This window comes from Dermatophagoides farinae, chromosome 8 (genome assembly GCF_024713945.1).
Source record: "Dermatophagoides farinae isolate YC_2012a chromosome 8, ASM2471394v1, whole genome shotgun sequence".
Lineage (NCBI taxonomy): Eukaryota > Metazoa > Arthropoda > Arachnida > Sarcoptiformes > Pyroglyphidae > Dermatophagoides > Dermatophagoides farinae.
Genome location: NC_134684.1, coordinates 882,257 through 902,624, shown reverse-complemented (window position 1 = coordinate 902,624; position 20,368 = coordinate 882,257). Strand labels below are relative to the sequence as shown.

Below are 20,368 nucleotides of genomic sequence, written 5' to 3'. Positions count from 1 at the left end.
AAAAAAAGAAGCCGTCCGAACTTATGTGTGTTGTGTAATAACGTAGTTGTTATTATTGAAGAAAGACAAAAAAATTAGATATAGAGAAATAGAGAGAGAGAGAAAGAAAGTAGTGGCCATCATTTGTTCTCTCTTTCTCTTTTTCAATTTTTCAATCATTCGTTCATTTGTAGATACCCACCTGATTATTATTATTATTATTATTATTGTAGAACCAGATCCCAGATAGAAAAAAAACCCAAGGGATTCTTGTGTCTGTCTCTGTATGCTGTATGTATATATAACCAAAAAAAAAAAAAAAAATTACTGCCTAGATGGAGCTATAGCTAGAAATTGGCGCCAAATTTAAAATTATATTTGCCATTCAAAAAAAAAACATGGAATTTTTTCATTTTCTTCAAATAAGAATCATATATGAATGTGTGTGTAATATTTATTTCATTAAAAAATATGCAAAAGAGGTGTGTGTGTGTGTTTTGTTTTTGGAAACATGATAAAATCATCATTAATTTCATTTATAGATATTCAAGTGAAAGAATTAATGTAAAAAATATGAATAAATGTGTATATGGTGGTGATGATTGTAATTTTCATTCATTTTTTTTGCAATTTTCTTTTGTTTTTTATATTCCTTATCATTATAATAATAATAATGTAATGTAATTGTGTCTAAATAAACAATTTGATGATCATCAAATAAATCAATTTGTCAAAAAAAAAAGAAAAATGAAAAGAAATTGTATCTATTATCATTATATGATGATGATGATAATGTCATTCAAACAAACAAAAAAAAGCTCCTAGCACACACTGCTAAATTCAATAATAATTATGTAATGTGAAAAATATTCTTTATATCCATCATAATTGATAGTAGGAAAATTTTCTTCTTTAGAAAAATGTGATGATAATAAAAGTGTATTTTGATGTGAATGATGTTCGAATTTTATGCTGATTATTATGTTGAATGCTTACAAAATGCCAGATTCCGTATTTATATACATGAAATGAGTTTTTTTTTTTCTTCAAATTTTCAAGTCCGAATGATGCAAATGTTAGAATGTATAAATGTTGTCACATAGCCACTTAATTATAAAATGAAAAATAAATACTTATCACCACCATTATCTTCAATACCACTAATTTGAATCATATCAATCACGTGGATGATTGATTTTCATTAGTAGCCGCAGTATTTGTTAGTACAGTGACTGGAACAGCAGCAGATGATGTAGTGGCGGTGGTCACTGTATCATTATTTGATTGTGGAGGTTGTTGTGCTGCTGCTGATGCTAAAGACGCTTGTGGCTGATCATTATTATTATTATTATTATTACTAATCACTTGTTGTTGTGGAACAATCGGTTGTTGAATCGTTGTCGGAATAATTGCCGGCGCTGCTGTAACAATATTCTGCTGTTCTACGCTAGAATTCTGTGCTGTATTTGTAGCTATTACCGGATTCGTATGCTGCAATTCTGTTGTAGGTATCGTTTCTAATAGTGGTTGCTGTGATGATGATGATGATGACATTGTTGCTGGATCTGAACTAGTCGTTATTGGCTGCGGTTGCTGCTGTTGCGGTTCTACGAATGTTGATGATAGTGGTGGTTGTTGTTGTTGTTGCTGATGAACCGGAATATTTTGCACTTGATTCGCATCTAATCAAAAAAAATTAAATTTCCATTATAAAACTGTAATGATGATTTTAATCTTATCAAAATTTGTATTTACTATTAGCATTCAAAGATGGATAATTCATAGGAACAGCTGGTGTAGCCGTTGGTGTATTATTACTAGATTGTTGTTGTTGGGGCATAATCGTTGCTACTGGTTGTTGTGATGTTTGAGGATGAGAAATAACCATTTCAGGCTGTGTGGTTGATGGTGTTTGAAGCGTTTGGGGTAGATCTGAATCTTGTTGTTGTTGTTGTGGAACAGAAGTAATAGATGATAATGGAGGTGCTACATTGGGTTGTTGTTGTAAGGTGGATGACACCGGATGTTGTGGCTTCTGCTGCGGTATGGTCATTTGTGATTGAGGCATTGATGATCCTCCTATTTGTTGATGAGAAGTGGAAAGAAACGACGGATGTTGCGTTTGTGGATTGGAAATTGTTGGTTGTTGTGGTTGAGATTGTTGAATGGCAATTTCTCCCACGGATGGAGCCATCACTACATTGTTACCGACGGGAACATCTGAAATGAAAAAAAAATTATTTTAAACATCATGAAGCATTATCGATCTATTCTACATACTTGTCGCCGAAGGGGGTTGTGGTAGGTGTGACTGTTGTGGTGTCATCCCCGGATGTTGTTGTTGTACGGTTGATGGTATCTGTGGTGGTGGTGGTCGAATCTGCATATGTGGCGCTATTTGTTGAGCAGTTTGTGATGGTGGCGGTGGTTGTGGAATTTGAGAGGCAGGAGGTATAACGGTTGGTGGTGCTGCACCGGAAGCTGTTATGTTCAAATGTTGATTTAGCCTATTATCTTGTGATTGTTGTTGTTGTTGTTGCTGCTGTTGTTGTTGTTGTTGTTGATAAAACATTTGCTGTGCTTGACTTCTTGCCCGATTCTCTGCCGCTTTTATCTGTTCCATATGAAATTGTTGCCTTTCTTGCATCAATTGTTGTCGTTGATATTCGAGCTATAATCAAGAGAAAGAAAGAAAATAGTTGTCATTTTTATTGTTTAAATAAATTTTTCAACAAAAAAAATTCTTACCGTTTCTTTCTCACGATCCATAATGGCTTCAAGTTCTTCAAAATGTTTGAGCTTTATTTCCAATTTTTTCATCTGAGTTTCGACCAATAAAGCGACCAATGATTTAATTTTTCTTTCTTCGATTGCAGCCAAATGTCTAGCTTTAACAGCAGCCGAACCTAATGCAGCAGCAGCGGCAACCGATATTTGTGATTCTTTTATCACATTTTTTTCTTTTTCTGTCAATTCCTTTTCTTTGTCTTTAGTTTTTGTATTAACGGTATCATTTTTATCAGCCATAGTGACATCTGTAGATGATAATTGTTCAGATTGTTGTTGACCATCTTTAGTTTGTTGTTGTTGTTCGCTCGATACATCAGATTCTTTAGATGATTTATCAGCCGATTGTTGTGATGATGAAGATTCTTCTCGTTGACCATCAACATCCATTTTTCCATCTTCTTTATCTTTCTTGTTATTATTATCAGTTGATGAAGCAGAAGAATCTTCAGATGCCGCTTCCTGTTTAATCACCTGTTGATCTGCATCACCGCCATTAATACTAACTTCATCTTTGTTTCGATTATCTTTATCTTTTTCAACTTCAGACGACACTTTTTCCGTTTTATCAGAGGCTGTTGTTTTCTGATCTGATCGAACGTTATTTGATTCAGCAGCTGATGATGATGATGATGCATCAACATTTTTACTATGCTGTTCGGCCAATGATGGTGGTATTTCATCTTTTAATTTAGCAAATTCATCCATTGCTGCTTTGGCAGCTGATGCAGCTATTCTTGGATCAACAACGGAAGCCAAAAATGCAACTGTCGACATAATAGGATTGCCAGATTTGGAAAATGGAATTGGATGATAAGATAGAGGGCCCAAAGCATTGTTTGTATCTTCCAAGTATGGATCTTCAATGGGTAATCGAAGAAAATGTAAAATACATTCATCTTGTGTACGTGAACCAATATGTTCACAAACTTTATTCCAATCATCTTTATACAATTCCAGTGCTTCAAGCAACAATAATGTTTCTTGTTCCGTCCATTCTCTCGATAGATTGGCTGCAGCTTTACTTTTGAAATAGGAATTCTTTCGAGCATATTGATCTAATTTCAATCCAAAATTATCGCCAAATCCATTGATATTTTCAGATTCTTTTTTCGATGATAATCCAACACCATTCTCTTTAGGAAGATTCAACATTTGTTGTGTGGCCGATGATGATGATGAATTAGAAGCTGATACCTGACCACGAGGAGGATTCAATGGTTGCAAACCAGATGGTGTGTCCACAAGTACATGAAAATGGCTAGTTGATGGTGGTCCCATCGGTGTTGGTCTTGCATCTACATCCACCTGATAATTGATTAGACCCCATTGTTCGAGGAATGCATGAACACGCATTATAGCACAAACATCACCGGCAATATTTCTTCTTACAGCCGTCAATGTTAGATATTCGGTTGGATTCAAACGATAGGTGTCGATCATAAAATTTCGATAGGCAATATATACTTCTGGTGTTTTGGATTTATTACGACCATTAAAAAATTCAGGCAATGCACGACGTTCAACAGCATGAATACAATTATAATCAAACCATGATGCATATGACGGTATGATTATATGATTAGCCTGTTCAGTAACATTATCATCTTGGCTATCATCTTTATCAAAGTTATTACTGCTACTATGATTATTGATTGAAACTAAACCCGATGTTCCATTCGATTGTTGATGATAATTACGATTCGATGATGGTGATGCTGATCGTGATGATGGTTTACCACCATTACCACCACCATCGGTTGCATTATTATTTGATGAATTATTATTCAAATGTTTCGATTGTTGTTGATCTTGTTGATCATAATCATTGGAATCTAAATCAATAATTGTACCACCTTTGATTGGCATTGATTCATTATCTTTTTGATTACGATTTCCAGCTGAAATAGAATTTCGATTTAAATTGACAACTTGAAAATGAGTTTCCGGTGAAGGATTGTCCATATCTTTGGTGAGATCTTCATCGTCTTCATTTTTGAATTTTTTCTTATTTGAATTTGTCATTGTAACCGGTGCAGGACTACGTGCACTGGCTCCTTTTCCACGGCTACGTTTCTTATCCGATTGTGGTGATGGTGAACGACGACGTTTACTTTTTTGTATAGAATTGGAACGTTTATCTCGTTTTTCTTCATTATGTAATTCTTCTATTGTAAATCTAGAACGTTTCGGTATTCGTTTTCCATTACGATCAACATCAATTTCATAATCTTCTTCGTTCATCCATTCATTGTATTCATCAGTATCGATTAACCAATTGGCTGACAATTCATATGGTGTATCATTGTGGTCACGTTCATTTTCTGGTTCTAAATCGACATCAATATTCAACCATGTATCATAGCTATCTGGTCGACCAAGACAATGAACAAGAAGCGAACGATCACGTTTCATAACGATACGAACAAATTCATCACCATTACTATCTGTATGTTGAGTGGCTGCCACTGTTGTTGGAAAAACAATATGTGTTGCTTCATTTGGAGATTCTAAACATTTTGCATGATATCTTTTGATGATATCACGTAATTTTGTTGCCAATACTTTATCCACTTCAGGTAAGATGTACACATGTGGTTCAATTAAACATTGATTTGTTTGTAAAAATTTATATAGGCCAATAAACATTTCAACATTACGATCCATACGAGATTGTGATTGAAAATCAAAACGACGCCATCCTTGTTCAGTTTTAAATTTGAATACAAATTCAAATATACGACAAAGTTTACCGCCAGATTTAAAATCTATAAAACATTTATAAGGCAATCTTTGAAACAATTGTTGCTGTTTCGTAGTAGCTGTGGATGATGATGTTTCCGTTGTTGTTGTTGTTCCACTACCGGTAGTAGTAGCCGTTGTAGCCGACGAATCACCGCCAGAATCTCCAACACCACCACCACTGGTGGTTGAAATGGAACCATTTTTGCCTAAACTATCTTCTTGAAATTGTAATAATTGACAGGTTAAATTTGCCAAACTTTTATTCGTAGGTGGATCAATTTGAACAAACTACATGTGACAAGAACAAATAAAGAAATAAAAAAAAAGAAAATTAATCAATCATTAATGATATGTCAACAACATAATTGTCAAAAAAAGAAAAAATTGTTATCATCATTGACATCAAAAAAAAAAAAAAAAAATTATTGAGACAGTTATAATGCTCGTGTTTGTTTGTGTGTGTGTGTGTGCATGTTTTTGGTAATGAGTAATTTTTTGATAGATATGTGACATAATAATGTACCATAAGCATTTCACATTCATATATAGATTCATCATTAGAAAAGATGAATGAATTATGGATAAGCAAAACACACACACACAGTGTTTTAATTAATTAAATTTTATGCAATTACACAATATATCAGATCAGATGATAAACACATAACCAATAACCGGCTAATATTTTTGTTTGTTTATTTGAAAAAAAAATATTATGAAAAACATGCAAAAAAAAACACCATTCGGAATAAAAAACCACATACCTTTTTACAATTCTTTTGTAGCCATTGTCGTATCGTATCAAATAATTGTATAGTTTCAGATGATTCAAAAAATTTTAAATTTAATCCATTATTATTATCTTTTTTCTTAAATTGAATGTTGTTCGCCATTTTTTTTTTATAATAATGTCTGTATGTTGAAAAAAAAAAAAAAATCTATTTCGGTGTATGTTTGTGTGTGTGTTATATGTATGGCGAATGATGATGATGATGATGATGATGAATAATATGGTCATCAAAAATACACACACACGGGCAAAAGAGCATATACACAATACACACACACACACTCACTCATTCCTTTTGTTCGATCGATCGATGTGTGTGTGTGAGTTTCTCATCCACACAACTCATACTTAAGAATTTGTTTGATAATTCTGACAATAGATGGCAATACTTATTCGATATTTTTTTTTTTTTTTTTGGTTGATTATTATACCACTACCACTAGATGGTTGATTATCCGGCAAAAATTATTATTATTCTGAATGATGATTCCAATATACACTATATTTCCCGCCTATTAAAAAAAAAAAAAAAAAATTGTATACCGCTCCAATAATGTTCCAATTCATTAATGACGTTATATAATGATGATTTGAATTTTTTTTTCTATATATCATCAATCAAATTCATTATTTAGAAAAAATTAAAACCACAACTTATCAATCAATCAAATATAATAAGATAAGAATTTAGCATTTTATTTTCTGTCACGAAATACGAAATGTGATTGGAAAGAAAAAAAAAATAAAATTTTTATCCAGACTTTTTGTTCTATAGATAAAATGATGAATAAAAAGCGGCTCTTGTTTGATTTTGTTTAACGATTTATTATTAATCAATTGATTGATGATTGATTGATTGATTGATTGATGTTTATTACCGCAACATCATGAAAATATAGGCTATGAAAAAAAAATTGTACAAATAATCTTGCATGTTATAAATTTTGAAATGTTGAAAGTCAATGAAAATGAAAAAAAAAATCCATACAAGTCAATTCATACATTGATAGTTTATCAATAGAAATAGACTGTGATGTGATGTGTGATCAACGTCGACTATATGACAACGAGTCATAAAATGTTAAAATATACGAAGGAGCGGTACATGCAAAAAAAAAAAAAAAATTGTCAATGCCGCTACCAATTCTGGTGATGATGTTGCTGACATCCATTGGATTATCCAAATTCTTTGGGCTTCATTTTATAACAAATCTAAAAATTCTACCGTATTATCAATTTGGGGCTTTTAATTTGAATTCATATTTTATTGTTTTATTTTATAATCTTATTTTTTGTGACAAGTCATTGAATCTTTCGGATTCATTTTGGAAATCGATAAAACAATCAAAAAAAAAATCGTGATACTATCGAATAAATCGCTCATCATCACACGGTTAACACGTCATATCACGTGACAGACCCTATTTTCTATGCTTCTTCTTTGACTCATATATGAGTTTCGAGGGTGATTCATAAATTGCTAATAACTGATAATGGTGATGAATGATGTTTCTCATTTCTTTGGATATTGTTGGCTAGTGAATTATAATTTTTTTTACATCATTATCTTTTGACAATATCATCATGATCTTAGTGTGAATTTCTTTTTTATTATAGTGATATTTATATGATTAGATATTGTCGTTGACGTCGTCGTAGTCGTCGTCGTCGTCGTCGACATCGAGAGTCCTATTTTCATCCACCGATATTTTTTTTGGACTATATATCTCGTTATAATTATTTCCATTATATTGTCATTTACAAATACTTGAACGAAAAAGCAGTCGGTACAAAAATTTTCAATTTTCTCTCACGAAGAAATACATTCATCTAAAAAAATTGTTGTTTAATTTTCCTGTTTCCAATCAACAAAGATAATAATAATGGTCGCCACATTAATATCTGATCTATTGGCCGGCAATAGTAATTCAACAACAACAGGTGATGATGTAACATTCTGGTCACGGCTCAATGAAGTGAAATTCATTCATGGTTATATTGCATCATTTTCGGTGATCATCGTTTCAGAATTGGGTGATAAAACATTTTTTATTGCGGCTATAATGGCTATGCGTCATTCACGGTTAAAAGTTTTTGCCGCCGCAATGTTGGCCATATTGGTGATGAATACATTGGCCGTATTGATGGGTATGGCTACAACTGTTATACCACCGGTTGTAATTAAATATGCATCCAGTGGCCTGTTTCTGATATTTGCCATTAAAATGTTTTACGAAGGTTGTAATATGACTGATGAAGATTCCAAAGAAGAAATGGAAGAAGTACAAAAAGCTATAAATAAAAAAGAATTAACCGCGTCTATTGATTATGAAAGTATACCAGTTCATCAAGATCCAGAAACTGGTATTATTAAAACACCCAGAAAATTATCGATGACAACAAAGATGCGAAGAAAATTAATGCAATACTTATCATTAGTGTTTATCGAAACATTCACCATGACATTTTTAGCTGAATGGGGTGATAGATCACAAATATCGACCATTATATTGGCTGCAAGTGATGATATTTATGGTGTATTTTTTGGAGCATTATCTGGCCATTTTATTTGCACCGGTATTGCTGTACTTGGTGGCCGTATTATATCGCAAATGATTTCAGTAAAAACTGTCACTATACTTGGTGCATTCATTTTCCTATTATTTGCAATATTAGGAATATTTCTTAATTAATTCAAATCAATTTTTTGTTAATGTTGCCAATTTAAAAAAAAAAATTACCATCATCATCATCAGCGGCCAATTATATCATTTATAATGATAAAATTAAAAAATTGATTCAATGTCGCGTTCGATGATCTCATTTTGTCTAATTATTATAAGGAGATTTTATAGTAACACTTTATACATACCAATTTTTTTTTGTTGACTATAAATTATTGCTTTGAAATGTTTATTTTTATTTATAAATAAAAACCAACCTATTGATGATTGAACCAGGAAGAATTTTTTTGTTTGTTTTTGTTTTTGTTTTAAATATTCGAAAAAAGTATAGCTTATTCTCATTACTAGATGGCGAAAGTGGTCAAGAAAATGCCAAGTTTATATGTTGATGATCATCATGAGACAATCGACACGACATCAAATGAAAATGGTTTGATGATATATATAAATAATAAAGATTTTATTTTATTTTTACGAAAAAAAGGCTTATAATTTTTCGTAAACAAGAAGAAATCATCATCTCGAAGACAGTGCAATACACTGTTGTTGTGGATTTACAATCATTTTGATTTGATTTGTGAACAATACAACTTTTTTGTTCGACGTTTATAAAATTCGAATTTATACAAACATCATCATCATGACTGTTGAATCATCGTTGTTGGTAATTTTTCAAGTTTTTTTTTATCATCATCATCATCATGATAGGGAGATAATTTTTGTGTTTGGACTTTATTCCACTTTTTTTTTATTCTATATTTCATTGACGCCATTCATTTTATTCATTACGATTTTTTTTTTTACCAATGCAGGAACCAAATTTATATTCGGTCAAAGGAATCGCCATACTGGATAATGATGGTAATCGTATTTTTGCCAAAGTATGATTTTAATTTGTTGATATTTTTTTCGGTTTATTGATTAAAAAAATTCTTTTTTTTTTCATTTTGTTTTGTTTCAAGTATTATAATGAAACATTCGGTTCGGTGAAAGATCAGAAAACATTTGAAAGAAATTTATTCAATAAAACACATCGTGCTAATGGTGAAGTAATAATGTTGGATGGTTTTACCTGTATTTATCGAAATTCTGTCGATCTTTTTTTCTACATTATGGGCAATGCCAATGAGAATGGGGTATGTTTGGTTGCATGCTTTCACGTGATTGATTTTCACATTTATAATCATTCCATATATATTTTGTTTGTTTTAGTTAATTTTGAATAGTATCATGAATTGCCTATTTGAATCATTATCACATATATTGAAGAAAAATGTTGAAAAGAAAACATTACTGGAAAATCTTGACATGGTTATATTAGCATTGGATGAAATTTGTGATGGAGGGTATGTGTGATTGAAATTTTTTTTTGAAATTGTTGAAATTTATCCAAATTTTTTTTCCATTTTGTTTTTTTTAGAATCTATCTAGAATCAGATCCTATAGCTATTGTACAAAAAGTTACGGCAAATAAAATGGATGATCTACCATTTAATGAACAAACTGTTGCTCAAGTTTTACAATCAGCACGTGAACAGATTAAATGGTCATTATTACGATAATGAAAACTATCAAAATTATGAGAAAAAAATGATGATGATGATGATTTGACTTTCATCCTTTTTAATTCCATTTTATTGAACTTGTTTCAAATTACATTCTCTCTACTTCCATCCACCTATAGAAGAATTCGAATGAATTTGTAAAAAAAAAGTTTTTTTTCAATAAATAAAAAAAACGATAACAAATTATCAAGAGTTATTAACACTTTTTACATTTTATTGTCATTGTCATTGTTTGGGTAAAGTTTCATCGTTGTCATTACCAAAAAAAAAAAAAAAAAAATTACTATGTCAGGGATGCAACATCTCAATATACAGTAATGTGCCGCGTTACGTTCCAAAATAGCGCTAATCGGAATATTTTACTGTGTAATGATAATGATGGTTGGTTAGTAGAAAGAAAAGATAAATTTGGATGAAAAAAATGTCGTCGAGGTAATGTTATTAATTATTACTGAGTGAGAAAGTCCTGAGTACAAATTCTATTGACATTTGTTCTTTTTTTTTTATTTATATATAGATAGATAAGATTTATCTGTCTTTTAAAGCAAAGCAAAGCAAAAAAAGGATACACAACATAAAATTGGAAAATAAAAATCCAATTTTTTTTTCTTTTTTGATATGATTGCAGTGGTGATGATGATTTTCCTTTGAATCAAGTCGTATGATAATCATTTTTTCAATCTGTGAAATTTGAAAACAAAAATTAAGCTGGCCATTGAAAATAAACTTACCATACATACACACATACATACATACATTGGTTATTACAACTACCTGTCAATTTACGGATCCACTGGCTATCATAAATTGGATTTGTGTGTATCCATACATATCAAATTCATCAATGTTTAATTTGATTGATTGATCAATCTCATCATTTTTAATAATTTGTCCTGTTTTGATTATTAGTTTTTTGCTTTTTCTTGTTAGTGATAACAAGTTGTAATTTTTTTTTTGTTTCAAGTATTGTTTTTAGCACTTGTTGCTTTTTACAATAACAACAACAACAACAACAGAAAAAACTATGTTTGCCTTATGTCTAATTTACTAATGTAACTTGCCTATTATCGCGATTATATTTGGAGAGGAATTGAAAAGAATTGTTGTGTGTGTGTGTGTGTGTGCTACTGTATTCACAAAAACACACAAAATACACACACACACACAATAAGTGGAGATCATCATCACCATTATCAATCGATCATAATGCTAAATCAACAAACTTTGGATAATAATAAGAACAACGATGGCAACGTAGAACAGCAACCATCGTCATCATCATCATCAATACAGTTAGCAGAAAAAATCTGTAATAACGGTCATCCTAATCATCACCATCAACAACAACAACAACAACAACAACAACAGCAAAAACCGACAAAAAAATTCAAACGAAATTCAACATATTCATTATCATCGAAAAATAGTGATAAAAAATCATCATCATCATCATCATTTAAATTATTCACGACAACAGCAACAGATTTGATTATAGATCAATTTTTAAGATTTAATCAACAAACAATAAAAATGATCAATTGTCTATCCTGTCCATCGGAAACGGATCCACAAATGAAAGAAAGCAATAAAAATGATAAAAAATTAAAACAATGGAATCGTAATGAATCAGAAGTGATTAATATGTTATTATTAGGCGCTGGTGAAAGCGGTAAAACAACCATTATTAAACAAATGAAAATTTTACACATAAAAGGATTTTCACATGAAGAACGGTTGAAAAAATTACAAGAAATCAAACAAAATGTTTTCGAATCAATTAAAGTAATTTGTTTTTTTTTCGTTTTTGGTTTTTTCTTTCGAGCAAGTCAAAAAAAAAACTTTGAACTTTTTATTTTTCGTTTCGTTTTCGTTTTTTTTTAAAAAAAACAACAGGAACTAACCAGTAATATGGAATATCTTAATCCACCCATAGAGCTTGTGAATCCTATGAATCAGCCTAGTCTGAATTTTATTAAAAAATTAGATACAACTCAAATGGAAACATATGATTATCCGGATGAATTTTTCGAACACACAAAACGATTATGGTCTGATCCAGGTATTCAAGCCTGTTATCTACGTTCGAATGAATTCTTTTTGATTGATTCAGCCAAATAGTGAGTATTCAATCTATGTAAAATACTTGAAATCATAATGCGAAATAAAAAAAAACCTTTTTTTTCCCCATAGTTTTCTAGACATGATCGATAAAATTCGAGATCCAGATTATGAACCAAGTGATCAAGATATTTTACGTAGTCGTAAACGAACAAGTGAATTACAAAAAATTGAATTCAAGGTTAAAGTGCCCAAACAAAATGGTGGTAAAATGCAACCATTTTGGTGAGTGTGTGTGTAAATGATAATAAAATTGATGAATGAAAATCATTAAATTATTTTACAGCATGTATGATGTTGGAGGCCAACGTGGTGAACGTAGAAAATGGTTTCAAGCATTTATTGGAATCAAAGCCATTCTATTTGTGGTCGATTCATCCAGTTTTGATACAAAACTTCGTGAAGATGGTAAAACAAATCGGCTAAAAGAAAGCATTGATCTATTCAAAGAAGTTTGGAGTAGTTCTTATCTCAATAAGTCGGGAATTATTTTGTTCATGAATAAACAGGATATATTGAAAGAGAAAATTCAACGTGGTCATCGAATAGAGAATTATTTCCCGGAATATAAAGATTATAAATTGCCAAAAAATAAACATGAAGTAGAAGAAGAATATGAATATAGAAAAGCAAGAGATTTCATTCTCGATAAATTTTTTCAAGTGACAAAAGATCGTAATGTATGTAAACATCGATTTTTTTCACATTTTACAACAGCCACGGATACGAACAATATTAAATTTGTATTCGATGATGTTCATTATTGTTTTATGAAAGAAAATTTTGATTACATAATCTAGTGAATAAATTTGTCGATCATTGATCCAAATAAAATCATTATCATTTCTGTATAATTTGTTTTTATTATTATTATTTCAATTAATAATGACTAAACGGTATTTATTATTAGTGAATTGAATTTTCACATAAAAAAACTAATTATTAGATTTTTTCAATCCATATTTCCGCTCGAAAGATTGTGACCATCACCTTTATTTAGTTTCGAAATCTTTTCCTCAAAATCGATCGGTATGCCAATGTTTTGATCTTTAAATTCGGTTGCAAATGATTTCGGTTTAGGTCTTGAAGATTCGTGTACACGAAGCTGTGAAAAATAGCCATATGGTGGCCGTTTTATACCCATTTTTTCTTCCATACATTTTGCCACTTGTTTCTGTTCTTTTTTGCAACTGTGTAAAATGAGAAAAAAAATTTCAAAAATAAAAATATTATCAAAATACATGCCACACATACTAAATTAGTCTACAATCTGTATGAGTGAATTCCATGCATTTGGCCATACGTTCCACTTCATCAAGACAAGTTTGGCCAACTTTACGGAAAAAATCATGTCCACACATTGTAACGGCTTTGCCTTCATTCAGACATTTTCTTGGATCACGTTCTTCCAGACGACAGAGCATATATTCCTGGAATAAAAATTTTAAATTTAATTTTTATTTTTCAAATGAAACAAAATCTTTGATTAACCTTCGATTGTTGATCACAATATTTTCCAAAATATGGTCCAGCTGCAACCAGTACTGGTTGTGAAACATTTACATCTTGTATATCTAATTCTTCAAAAGTTGGCAACGGAATACTCTCAGTGATGGGCATTTTTTTTTATTTCAATGTTTTGAAATTTTCAAAAAGATGATCAAAAAAATTGAAATTCTCTTTATTTTGTTTCTTTTATCATAAAAATAAAAAAAAAACAGGTGAATGACGATATTTATGTGACATTGTGACACATACTTTATGAACGGTCAAAATATTTAAATGACGAGAATGAAAAATATTTTTTATTGGAGTTAGAAAAAAAAATTCCATTTTATTTTTGCATTTTTATTATTTACAGCCAATTGATTGATTCGATTTTTGTTTGGCTTGATCAATTTCTTTTTTTTTGACTTTTTCATTACTAATGTGATAAATTATAGCTTCTTTTTTTGTTATTGTTTGCCAAAAATAAATGAATAATAAAATAAAAAAAAATCAAATTAAACGATAGCCGATGCAATATATTCAGAAACTGTCATCGATGAAGATCGTACAGTTATCTTCATCGTAATACCATCGGTTGATTGTGCCAGTTTGGCACAAATTAAAACTTGTACTTGACCACGAAATAGACCGGATAGAAATACAGTGTGAGCGTTTTTACCATCCGGTACTCGATCCGAACGATCACAAACATTCATATCCATAAAGTTTACCAAATTTTTAATTGCTTCATCCAATGTTTTAAAATTTGACAAGGCATACGTTTCTTCCACTTGATTGTCTTCACCGGATTCTTCCCAACAGGTCTGAAAATCTGGTACGATCAATTTTTGCATATAATCTGAGATTAATATATCCACATCTTCGAGTGCATATTCATCTTGATATCTTGAAATTTGAATGAAAAAAATAGATTTAAATAATAAAAATAAAATCACAAATATCAAAATAAACATACCCTTCATCATCCAAAACTTGATTAGTGTTTGGATCACAATCTTTGACCAAATATTTAAGTGTAACCCCGGTGAATGTTCCAAACAATTGAGAGATATCCACACCCGAATCATCATTATAATTGTCTATTGAACCAGAATCAATGGCTAAAACAACATAAATTGAACGAGGTGTATTGTAGACAAGTTGATCGCATTTTACTTGTAACAATTGTCGAAAACCTTCAAACACTTCCATATCGATCGAGACTTGTTCCAGAATCTGATCATTCAATGTGTTTGTACAATCAAATTGTAGAACGATATGTTCACGAAACATATGTTTAATACATTGAACTACATATTCAGTTTCCGATTCGGTCAATTCGAGTGGCAATGATGATTTTAGAATTGGACCCAATCGAAGTGAACTCAATTCCGATACCGATGCTAATTGTTCGGCATAAAGATCCTGTCTGGTAGCTGCAATCTTTTCAATGGCTGATGATGCTCCAGTACCATGGTTGGTTCCACTAACAGGACCATTGGCTAAAGATTTTCGACCTGAATCCAATTTAATCGATTGATTAACATCCAACAAACCAGTTATTGGTGCCGTCGATAATGGAACTTGTTTAATATCGAATGATTGTTCTTGATTCGAATGAGTGTCCTGTAGATAGGCAGACAATGCTTTCTCCAAGCCAATCATCGATACTTGTAATGGACTTGATATACAGTTTAGTTTCGTAGATTTTGATTGTTGCGCCAATATGTTAATATAATAGGTTGCACGATCTCGAACTTCATCATCAGCATCAAGTACTGACCGTTCTAGCAAGACTAAAATCTGTGGCAATAGATCCTCACAATGAGCGGCAAATTTAGCCAACGATGAAACTGCAGCCGCTCGAACAGGAGATTTTTCCAAAATAAGCCGATTATAAATATAACGGATGTATTTGGCCGGTTGTGCTGTTTTTACACCTTCACGACCAAGCAAATAGAGAATCTTTACAGCCAGGCTTGTGTGTTCACAATCTTCGATGAATTCACAAAGATAGGCTAATCCAGCTTCTTTTGCTTCAGGATTATCTTCGATAATTGCAATGATAGTATCGACAATAGATTTTTTATATTCATATCCACCTTCTTCATGCAACATTGATGAAAGAAAAGACATCATAACCGTATGTTTTCGTGGAAATTTGGCACATAGTGCACGAGTTGATCCAACCACAACAATTTTGAATTCATCAGATATCTCAGACATAAACGAAGCGATTTGTTTCATTAAACGTTCTACAGAAGATTCATTACCAGTCTTTAACAACGTAGTAATAGCTAACGTTGCGATTGATCGATTATTATCGGTGATGAGATTCTCCAGATCTACATTACATGCCATTACGGCATTTGGATGATTCATAGCTATTTTGTTCAATGCACGAACTGCAGCAAAACGATTAGTCGATTTGGATGAAGAAAGCATCAGCTGAAGAACTGAAATGGCTGATTGAAGTTCTCTTTGTGATGTACAACTTAAATTTATAATTGCATTCGCAGCTTCATAGATAACCATTTCCGATTTATGTCGAAGACAGGATTCAATATAATCATAATAGATGCTATCCGAGCCAGCACCTTCATCTTCGATCAATTTGGCCGATATACGAATAAGTTGACAAACAGCAAATGGTGATTTCATTGGACTACGTACTAATTTAGTCACCAATTTCGTAACAGCTAATCGATCGCTTTTACGAATATGATAAAGCAAACCAAGTGCGTGATATTGGACCATTATATTGTCTGAATTCAAAGCTTCTTGTGCTTCGTTAGCCCATCGTTTCACACCATCAGGAATGTTTTTAGCCAAATGTAATGATGAAACCAATGCAGCCGATGATACGGTAGGATTTCGATCGACAATTGCTTGTTTCATGTATCGTTCGATTCCCTAAATTATTTCGGATTAAACGGTTTTCATGACTGATCTATTAACATTCACTTACCTGAAACGTTGAAGCTTCGGTTATCTGACACAAGGCACGTAAAGCAGCCGGTCTACATTGATCATCCTTAGCGTTCATATCAGTTGTCAACGAAGATGTGACAACATAAACATTTTCTGCCATTCTTGACAATTCTTTTATACCGATATAAACTAAACGTCTCAATGTAGAATCTTTCGATTGAAACAATTTGGTCATGTTGAAAAATGCATCAGTAGCTTCCAATGTGGTCAATGGAGCCATGCCAGTATTTATAAGATAAAGAATCTTTGTCAATATCAACGAACATTTTCGTGGATTGACCGGCGTTTCATTGAAAACACGAGCCTCTTGAAGTACAGATGTTTTATCCAATCGAGCGAATGGATTACAGAAACCATCCTCTTCATCTTTTTTGTCTCGTTTATGTATCATTTTGATCAAGATTGATTTCGAGAGATGGTTAATTGGATTTAACGATTAAAGATAAATCAACAAATGCATACGACAACAACAACAACAAAAAACTTCATCGATTATATGACCCACTGATGATGAACGCCACGTCAACTTGCTTAACACACAAAACATAAATGAGTGTAGTCGTGTATGTCGATATAGCGAAACAGAATAATAAGAATATATTCAAAACTATTGAATTGGATTCAATCATCATCAATTATTTATTACAACAAACAAACAAAAAAACAAAGAAAAAAATAATGACAATTAATTATTTTAACAAAAATAATACCTACAAGGACTACAATTGAGAATGAAAGAATAAAAAGAAAAAATGGAAAGAAGAATCTTGATAAAATCTGCTAGAGAAAATAGAACGGAATTACGGTGTAAAGGAAACATTCGAATCGGGTAGGAAATAAAAGATCGATCAAATTGTTCCCTTTTTATTGGGAAACAGATAGATAAAGGCCGCATTCACTGTGCACAATTAATCAATTTGGCTACTAATGATACTACTGATGATGCTGCTTTTGTTGTTGAACGATATTAGGACGACGATTCATAATCAATAGATATGGAAAAGAAGTATCCGGTTCATATCGTTGTGGATCTTGTTGTCGTATTCTTTCAAAATGTCTTATAAAACGATGATCATAATCACGAGAGACTTGTAGAAAGAATCGACCATCATCGAATACACGACGAATAAATCGATCAAGTTTATCGCCACGTCTTGGTGCCATGATAATTGCCTGACCAATGTTACGATCATTGATCAATAGGAAATCAATGGTATCAATTAAAGATTGATGTGCATCCGAACGAAATAGACAATCAGCACAGATAATTATTTCTATACGATTTTTTAGCTCTTCATAGTGTTCCGGTTGATTCCAACATAATTGTTGTACGACAATCTTTAATCCATCGGATTTTGTGTGAGCAGAATTAATTTCGGGAAAATTTCTTTGAACAATTTGTTCAATATTAAGAACACATCGTTCATTGCCATCGGTGAGGTAGATTTCTGTAGCTAATCCGGATCGTACAGCGATTAATCCGGCCAATGCTGAACAACCAGATCCTAATTCACATATAATTCGTCCTTTAAGTCGAGCTCGTATATTTTGATTATGGGCCAATAAATAGCCCATCGCTTCCTCCGATGACCATACACGAACATTACCAGAATTATCAAAGCCAGCCAAATCTTTTAATTGTAATCGATTATGCACTAACTTTATACACAATTCTAATTGATTATCACCAATGTTTGTAGCACCACAATCTTCATCTTCATCATCATCATCATCATCTTCAATATCTGTATCGGAAAAATCTTCGTCCAATCGTTTGTTCCATTGACATTCGATCCAAACATCGTTGGAATCGATAAAATTTGATCCATTCTCGGCATATCGATAACGATAATTGATAAGACCATAAGTTTCGATTAAATTTAATGAATGATGACGATCAATATGTTCATTTAATGATGAATTTTCCGATGAATTTGAATCGGATAATTCGGCCGTTGAAGTGGAATTTTGATCATAAACAATCATATCATTTCCATTGGCTCTTAACATTCGCAATTCTTGCAAATCAAATTGTTTCATACGTACAGCTTTCGATAATAATTGCCATCGTTGTCGACTACGGCTTATGTTCGAACAAGAAGAGGAATTTGTCGCCTGCTGCTGCTGTTCTTTATTGGATTTTGGTTGTCCATCATTACATGATGACGATGATGATGAAGGCGACGAAAATGTTGACGAACAATTCAGAATGTCCGAATTGGCCATTTATGAAAATAATGGATGGATCAAAAAGAGAAAGAGAGTGAGAGAGATAGACTGAAATGATTGACTAGATTTCGATTGTTGTTGATTTTTGTTTTTCTTTTGATATGATTTACACAACATTGATAATGAAAGAACTGTTTAATGAATTGATATTCGAGTATTGAAACATTTCGATCATCGAATATAGGGTTTAAAAATGTGATTGTGCCAAAAAAGCTGAGATTATTTTGAAGGGCATTCCATTTGTTGTTTGATTCGATGGTTAAGGTCGCATCAAACTTGCGACATCAATCGAACCGAAACAACAACAAACGAAGCATATAAACAACAAAAATGAATGAAATAAATAGATTTGGAAGATTTTGTGATTCGACGTGACACTCACAAATGACGTTTATTTATTTATTAATATCAAAATTTGGTTATTTTATGAAAAAAAATGAATCCGAAATTCAATGATCATGATGATAATCCATTTGGTCAATCGACACCATTGGATGTTCAATTTGCATCGAAATTATTATCAGCAACGATTGAAGATAATGCTGTTGCTGGTGATAGTACTCAATTTGTCAATGGTTTGATATCCGAATCTAAACTGGATTGTTTATGTCAAATGTGTTATGAATATACTATCGATAAATTATTTTCTCGTATTAAATATCTACGTATTCGACAGGAAATTCTAGCTGAATGGCATCTTCAAGAATCTATTCAATCATTTCATCTAAGTGCTCAAGATTTTGATTCTATTTTTGCCGGTTTATTATCCATTTGTCAATGTATTGCTCGACATTTTACTAAACCAAATTGTACGAAAAATTTGAATGAATTACGTGAATCTATCCTGAAACATAGTCAAATGCCTGAACCGATATTTGATTTGATTTATAAGAAATTTCTACATTCATCTTTGGATCACGAAAAAGATTTGATTAAACCAAATATCATACCATTTGTACAATGGGATTGGATTGCTACTGGATATCGATTGA

General features: G+C 31.8%; 7 protein-coding genes across 8 annotated transcripts; 3 read left to right on the top strand and 4 right to left on the bottom strand.

Moving 5' to 3' along the window:
- Nucleotides 1-409: 409 nt before the first annotated feature.
- mor (SWI/SNF- related protein mor) lies at nucleotides 410-6,613 on the bottom strand. The gene is made up of 5 exons (XM_047059529.2): nucleotides 6,276-6,613; nucleotides 2,728-5,799; nucleotides 2,260-2,650; nucleotides 1,735-2,199; nucleotides 410-1,661 (listed from the first exon to the last, which is right to left on the bottom strand). Exons 1-5 carry the CDS (start codon nucleotides 6,402-6,404, stop codon nucleotides 1,159-1,161), a joined length of 4,560 nt encoding a protein of 1,519 aa, XP_046915485.2. The 5' UTR covers nucleotides 6,405-6,613; the 3' UTR covers nucleotides 410-1,158.
- A 982-nt stretch (nucleotides 6,614-7,595) lies between these two features.
- LOC124496069 (putative divalent cation/proton antiporter TMEM165) lies at nucleotides 7,596-9,261 on the top strand. Its single transcript, XM_047059535.2, has one exon. The coding sequence runs from the start codon at nucleotides 8,185-8,187 to the stop codon at nucleotides 8,992-8,994; it is 810 nt and encodes a 269-aa protein (XP_046915491.2). The 5' UTR covers nucleotides 7,596-8,184; the 3' UTR covers nucleotides 8,995-9,261.
- A 109-nt stretch (nucleotides 9,262-9,370) lies between these two features.
- On the top strand, nucleotides 9,371-10,733 carry zetaCOP (COPI coat complex subunit zeta). The gene is made up of 5 exons (XM_047059667.2): nucleotides 9,371-9,649; nucleotides 9,798-9,866; nucleotides 9,948-10,121; nucleotides 10,198-10,331; nucleotides 10,406-10,733. The coding sequence occupies exons 1-5, from the start codon at nucleotides 9,626-9,628 to the stop codon at nucleotides 10,545-10,547; spliced, it is 543 nt and encodes a 180-aa protein (XP_046915623.1). The 5' UTR covers nucleotides 9,371-9,625; the 3' UTR covers nucleotides 10,548-10,733.
- A 17-nt stretch (nucleotides 10,734-10,750) lies between these two features.
- LOC124496186 (guanine nucleotide-binding protein G(s) subunit alpha) lies at nucleotides 10,751-13,502 on the top strand. 2 transcript variants are annotated; one of them, XM_075733658.1, is made up of 5 exons: nucleotides 10,751-10,982; nucleotides 11,068-12,332; nucleotides 12,444-12,667; nucleotides 12,741-12,893; nucleotides 12,955-13,502. In XM_075733658.1, exons 2-5 carry the CDS (start codon nucleotides 11,757-11,759, stop codon nucleotides 13,466-13,468), a joined length of 1,467 nt encoding a protein of 488 aa, XP_075589773.1. In that variant the 5' UTR covers nucleotides 10,751-10,982; nucleotides 11,068-11,756; the 3' UTR covers nucleotides 13,469-13,502. The 2 variants fall into 2 exon arrangements, with proteins under 2 accessions (XP_075589773.1, XP_046915632.2); XM_047059676.2 differs by having other exon boundaries at nucleotides 10,751-12,332.
- A 9-nt stretch (nucleotides 13,503-13,511) lies between these two features.
- On the bottom strand, nucleotides 13,512-14,424 carry ND-19 (NADH dehydrogenase [ubiquinone] 1 alpha subcomplex subunit 8). Its single transcript, XM_047059677.2, has 3 exons — nucleotides 14,160-14,424; nucleotides 13,923-14,098; nucleotides 13,512-13,858 (listed from the first exon to the last, which is right to left on the bottom strand). The coding sequence occupies exons 1-3, from the start codon at nucleotides 14,286-14,288 to the stop codon at nucleotides 13,621-13,623; spliced, it is 543 nt and encodes a 180-aa protein (XP_046915633.1). The 5' UTR covers nucleotides 14,289-14,424; the 3' UTR covers nucleotides 13,512-13,620.
- A 142-nt stretch (nucleotides 14,425-14,566) lies between these two features.
- Nucleotides 14,567-17,698, bottom strand: gammaCOP (coat protein (coatomer) gamma). The gene is made up of 3 exons (XM_047059675.2): nucleotides 17,125-17,698; nucleotides 15,133-17,069; nucleotides 14,567-15,062 (listed from the first exon to the last, which is right to left on the bottom strand). Exons 1-3 carry the CDS (start codon nucleotides 17,536-17,538, stop codon nucleotides 14,672-14,674), a joined length of 2,742 nt encoding a protein of 913 aa, XP_046915631.1. The 5' UTR covers nucleotides 17,539-17,698; the 3' UTR covers nucleotides 14,567-14,671.
- Nucleotides 17,699-17,757: 59 nt separating this feature from the next.
- On the bottom strand, nucleotides 17,758-19,685 carry LOC124495815 (calmodulin-lysine N-methyltransferase). The gene has a single exon (XM_047059245.2). It carries the CDS (start codon nucleotides 19,371-19,373, stop codon nucleotides 18,081-18,083), a length of 1,293 nt encoding a protein of 430 aa, XP_046915201.1. The 5' UTR covers nucleotides 19,374-19,685; the 3' UTR covers nucleotides 17,758-18,080.
- Between the last annotated feature and the right edge of the window lie 683 nt (nucleotides 19,686-20,368).

Bases quoted from the DNA above. Each gene is read 5' to 3' on its own strand.
- mor (XM_047059529.2), bottom strand. From the start codon at position 6,404: ATGGCGAACAACATTCAATTTAAGAAAAAAGATAATAATAATGGATTA. The intron at 2,651-2,727 runs GTAAGAATTTTT...TCTTGATTATAG, and splicing joins TGGATCGTGAGAAAGAAACG to CTCGAATATCAACGACAACA. The intron at 2,200-2,259 runs GTATGTAGAATA...TTTTCATTTCAG, and splicing joins ACAACCCCCTTCGGCGACAA to ATGTTCCCGTCGGTAACAAT.
- LOC124496069 (XM_047059535.2), top strand. From the start codon at position 8,185: ATGGTCGCCACATTAATATCTGATCTATTGGCCGGCAATAGTAATTCA.
- zetaCOP (XM_047059667.2), top strand. From the start codon at position 9,626: ATGACTGTTGAATCATCGTTGTTG. The intron at 9,650-9,797 runs GTAATTTTTCAA...TTACCAATGCAG, and splicing joins CTGTTGAATCATCGTTGTTG to GAACCAAATTTATATTCGGT. The intron at 10,332-10,405 runs GTATGTGTGATT...TGTTTTTTTTAG, and splicing joins GATGAAATTTGTGATGGAGG to AATCTATCTAGAATCAGATC.
- LOC124496186 (XM_075733658.1), top strand. From the start codon at position 11,757: ATGCTAAATCAACAAACTTTGGATAATAATAAGAACAACGATGGCAAC. The intron at 12,333-12,443 runs GTAATTTGTTTT...AAAAAACAACAG, and splicing joins ATGTTTTCGAATCAATTAAA to GAACTAACCAGTAATATGGA. The intron at 12,668-12,740 runs GTGAGTATTCAA...TTTTCCCCATAG, and splicing joins TTGATTGATTCAGCCAAATA to TTTTCTAGACATGATCGATA.
- ND-19 (XM_047059677.2), bottom strand. From the start codon at position 14,288: ATGCCCATCACTGAGAGTATTCCGTTGCCAACTTTTGAAGAATTAGAT. The intron at 14,099-14,159 runs GTTAATCAAAGA...TTTTTATTCCAG, and splicing joins ATTGTGATCAACAATCGAAG to GAATATATGCTCTGTCGTCT. The intron at 13,859-13,922 runs GTATGTGTGGCA...CATTTTACACAG, and splicing joins ACAGATTGTAGACTAATTTA to TTGCAAAAAAGAACAGAAAC.
- gammaCOP (XM_047059675.2), bottom strand. From the start codon at position 17,538: ATGATACATAAACGAGACAAAAAAGATGAAGAGGATGGTTTCTGTAAT. The intron at 17,070-17,124 runs GTAAGTGAATGT...GAAATAATTTAG, and splicing joins CCGAAGCTTCAACGTTTCAG to GGAATCGAACGATACATGAA. The intron at 15,063-15,132 runs GTATGTTTATTT...TCAAATTTCAAG, and splicing joins CAAGTTTTGGATGATGAAGG to ATATCAAGATGAATATGCAC.
- LOC124495815 (XM_047059245.2), bottom strand. From the start codon at position 19,373: ATGGCCAATTCGGACATTCTGAATTGTTCGTCAACATTTTCGTCGCCT.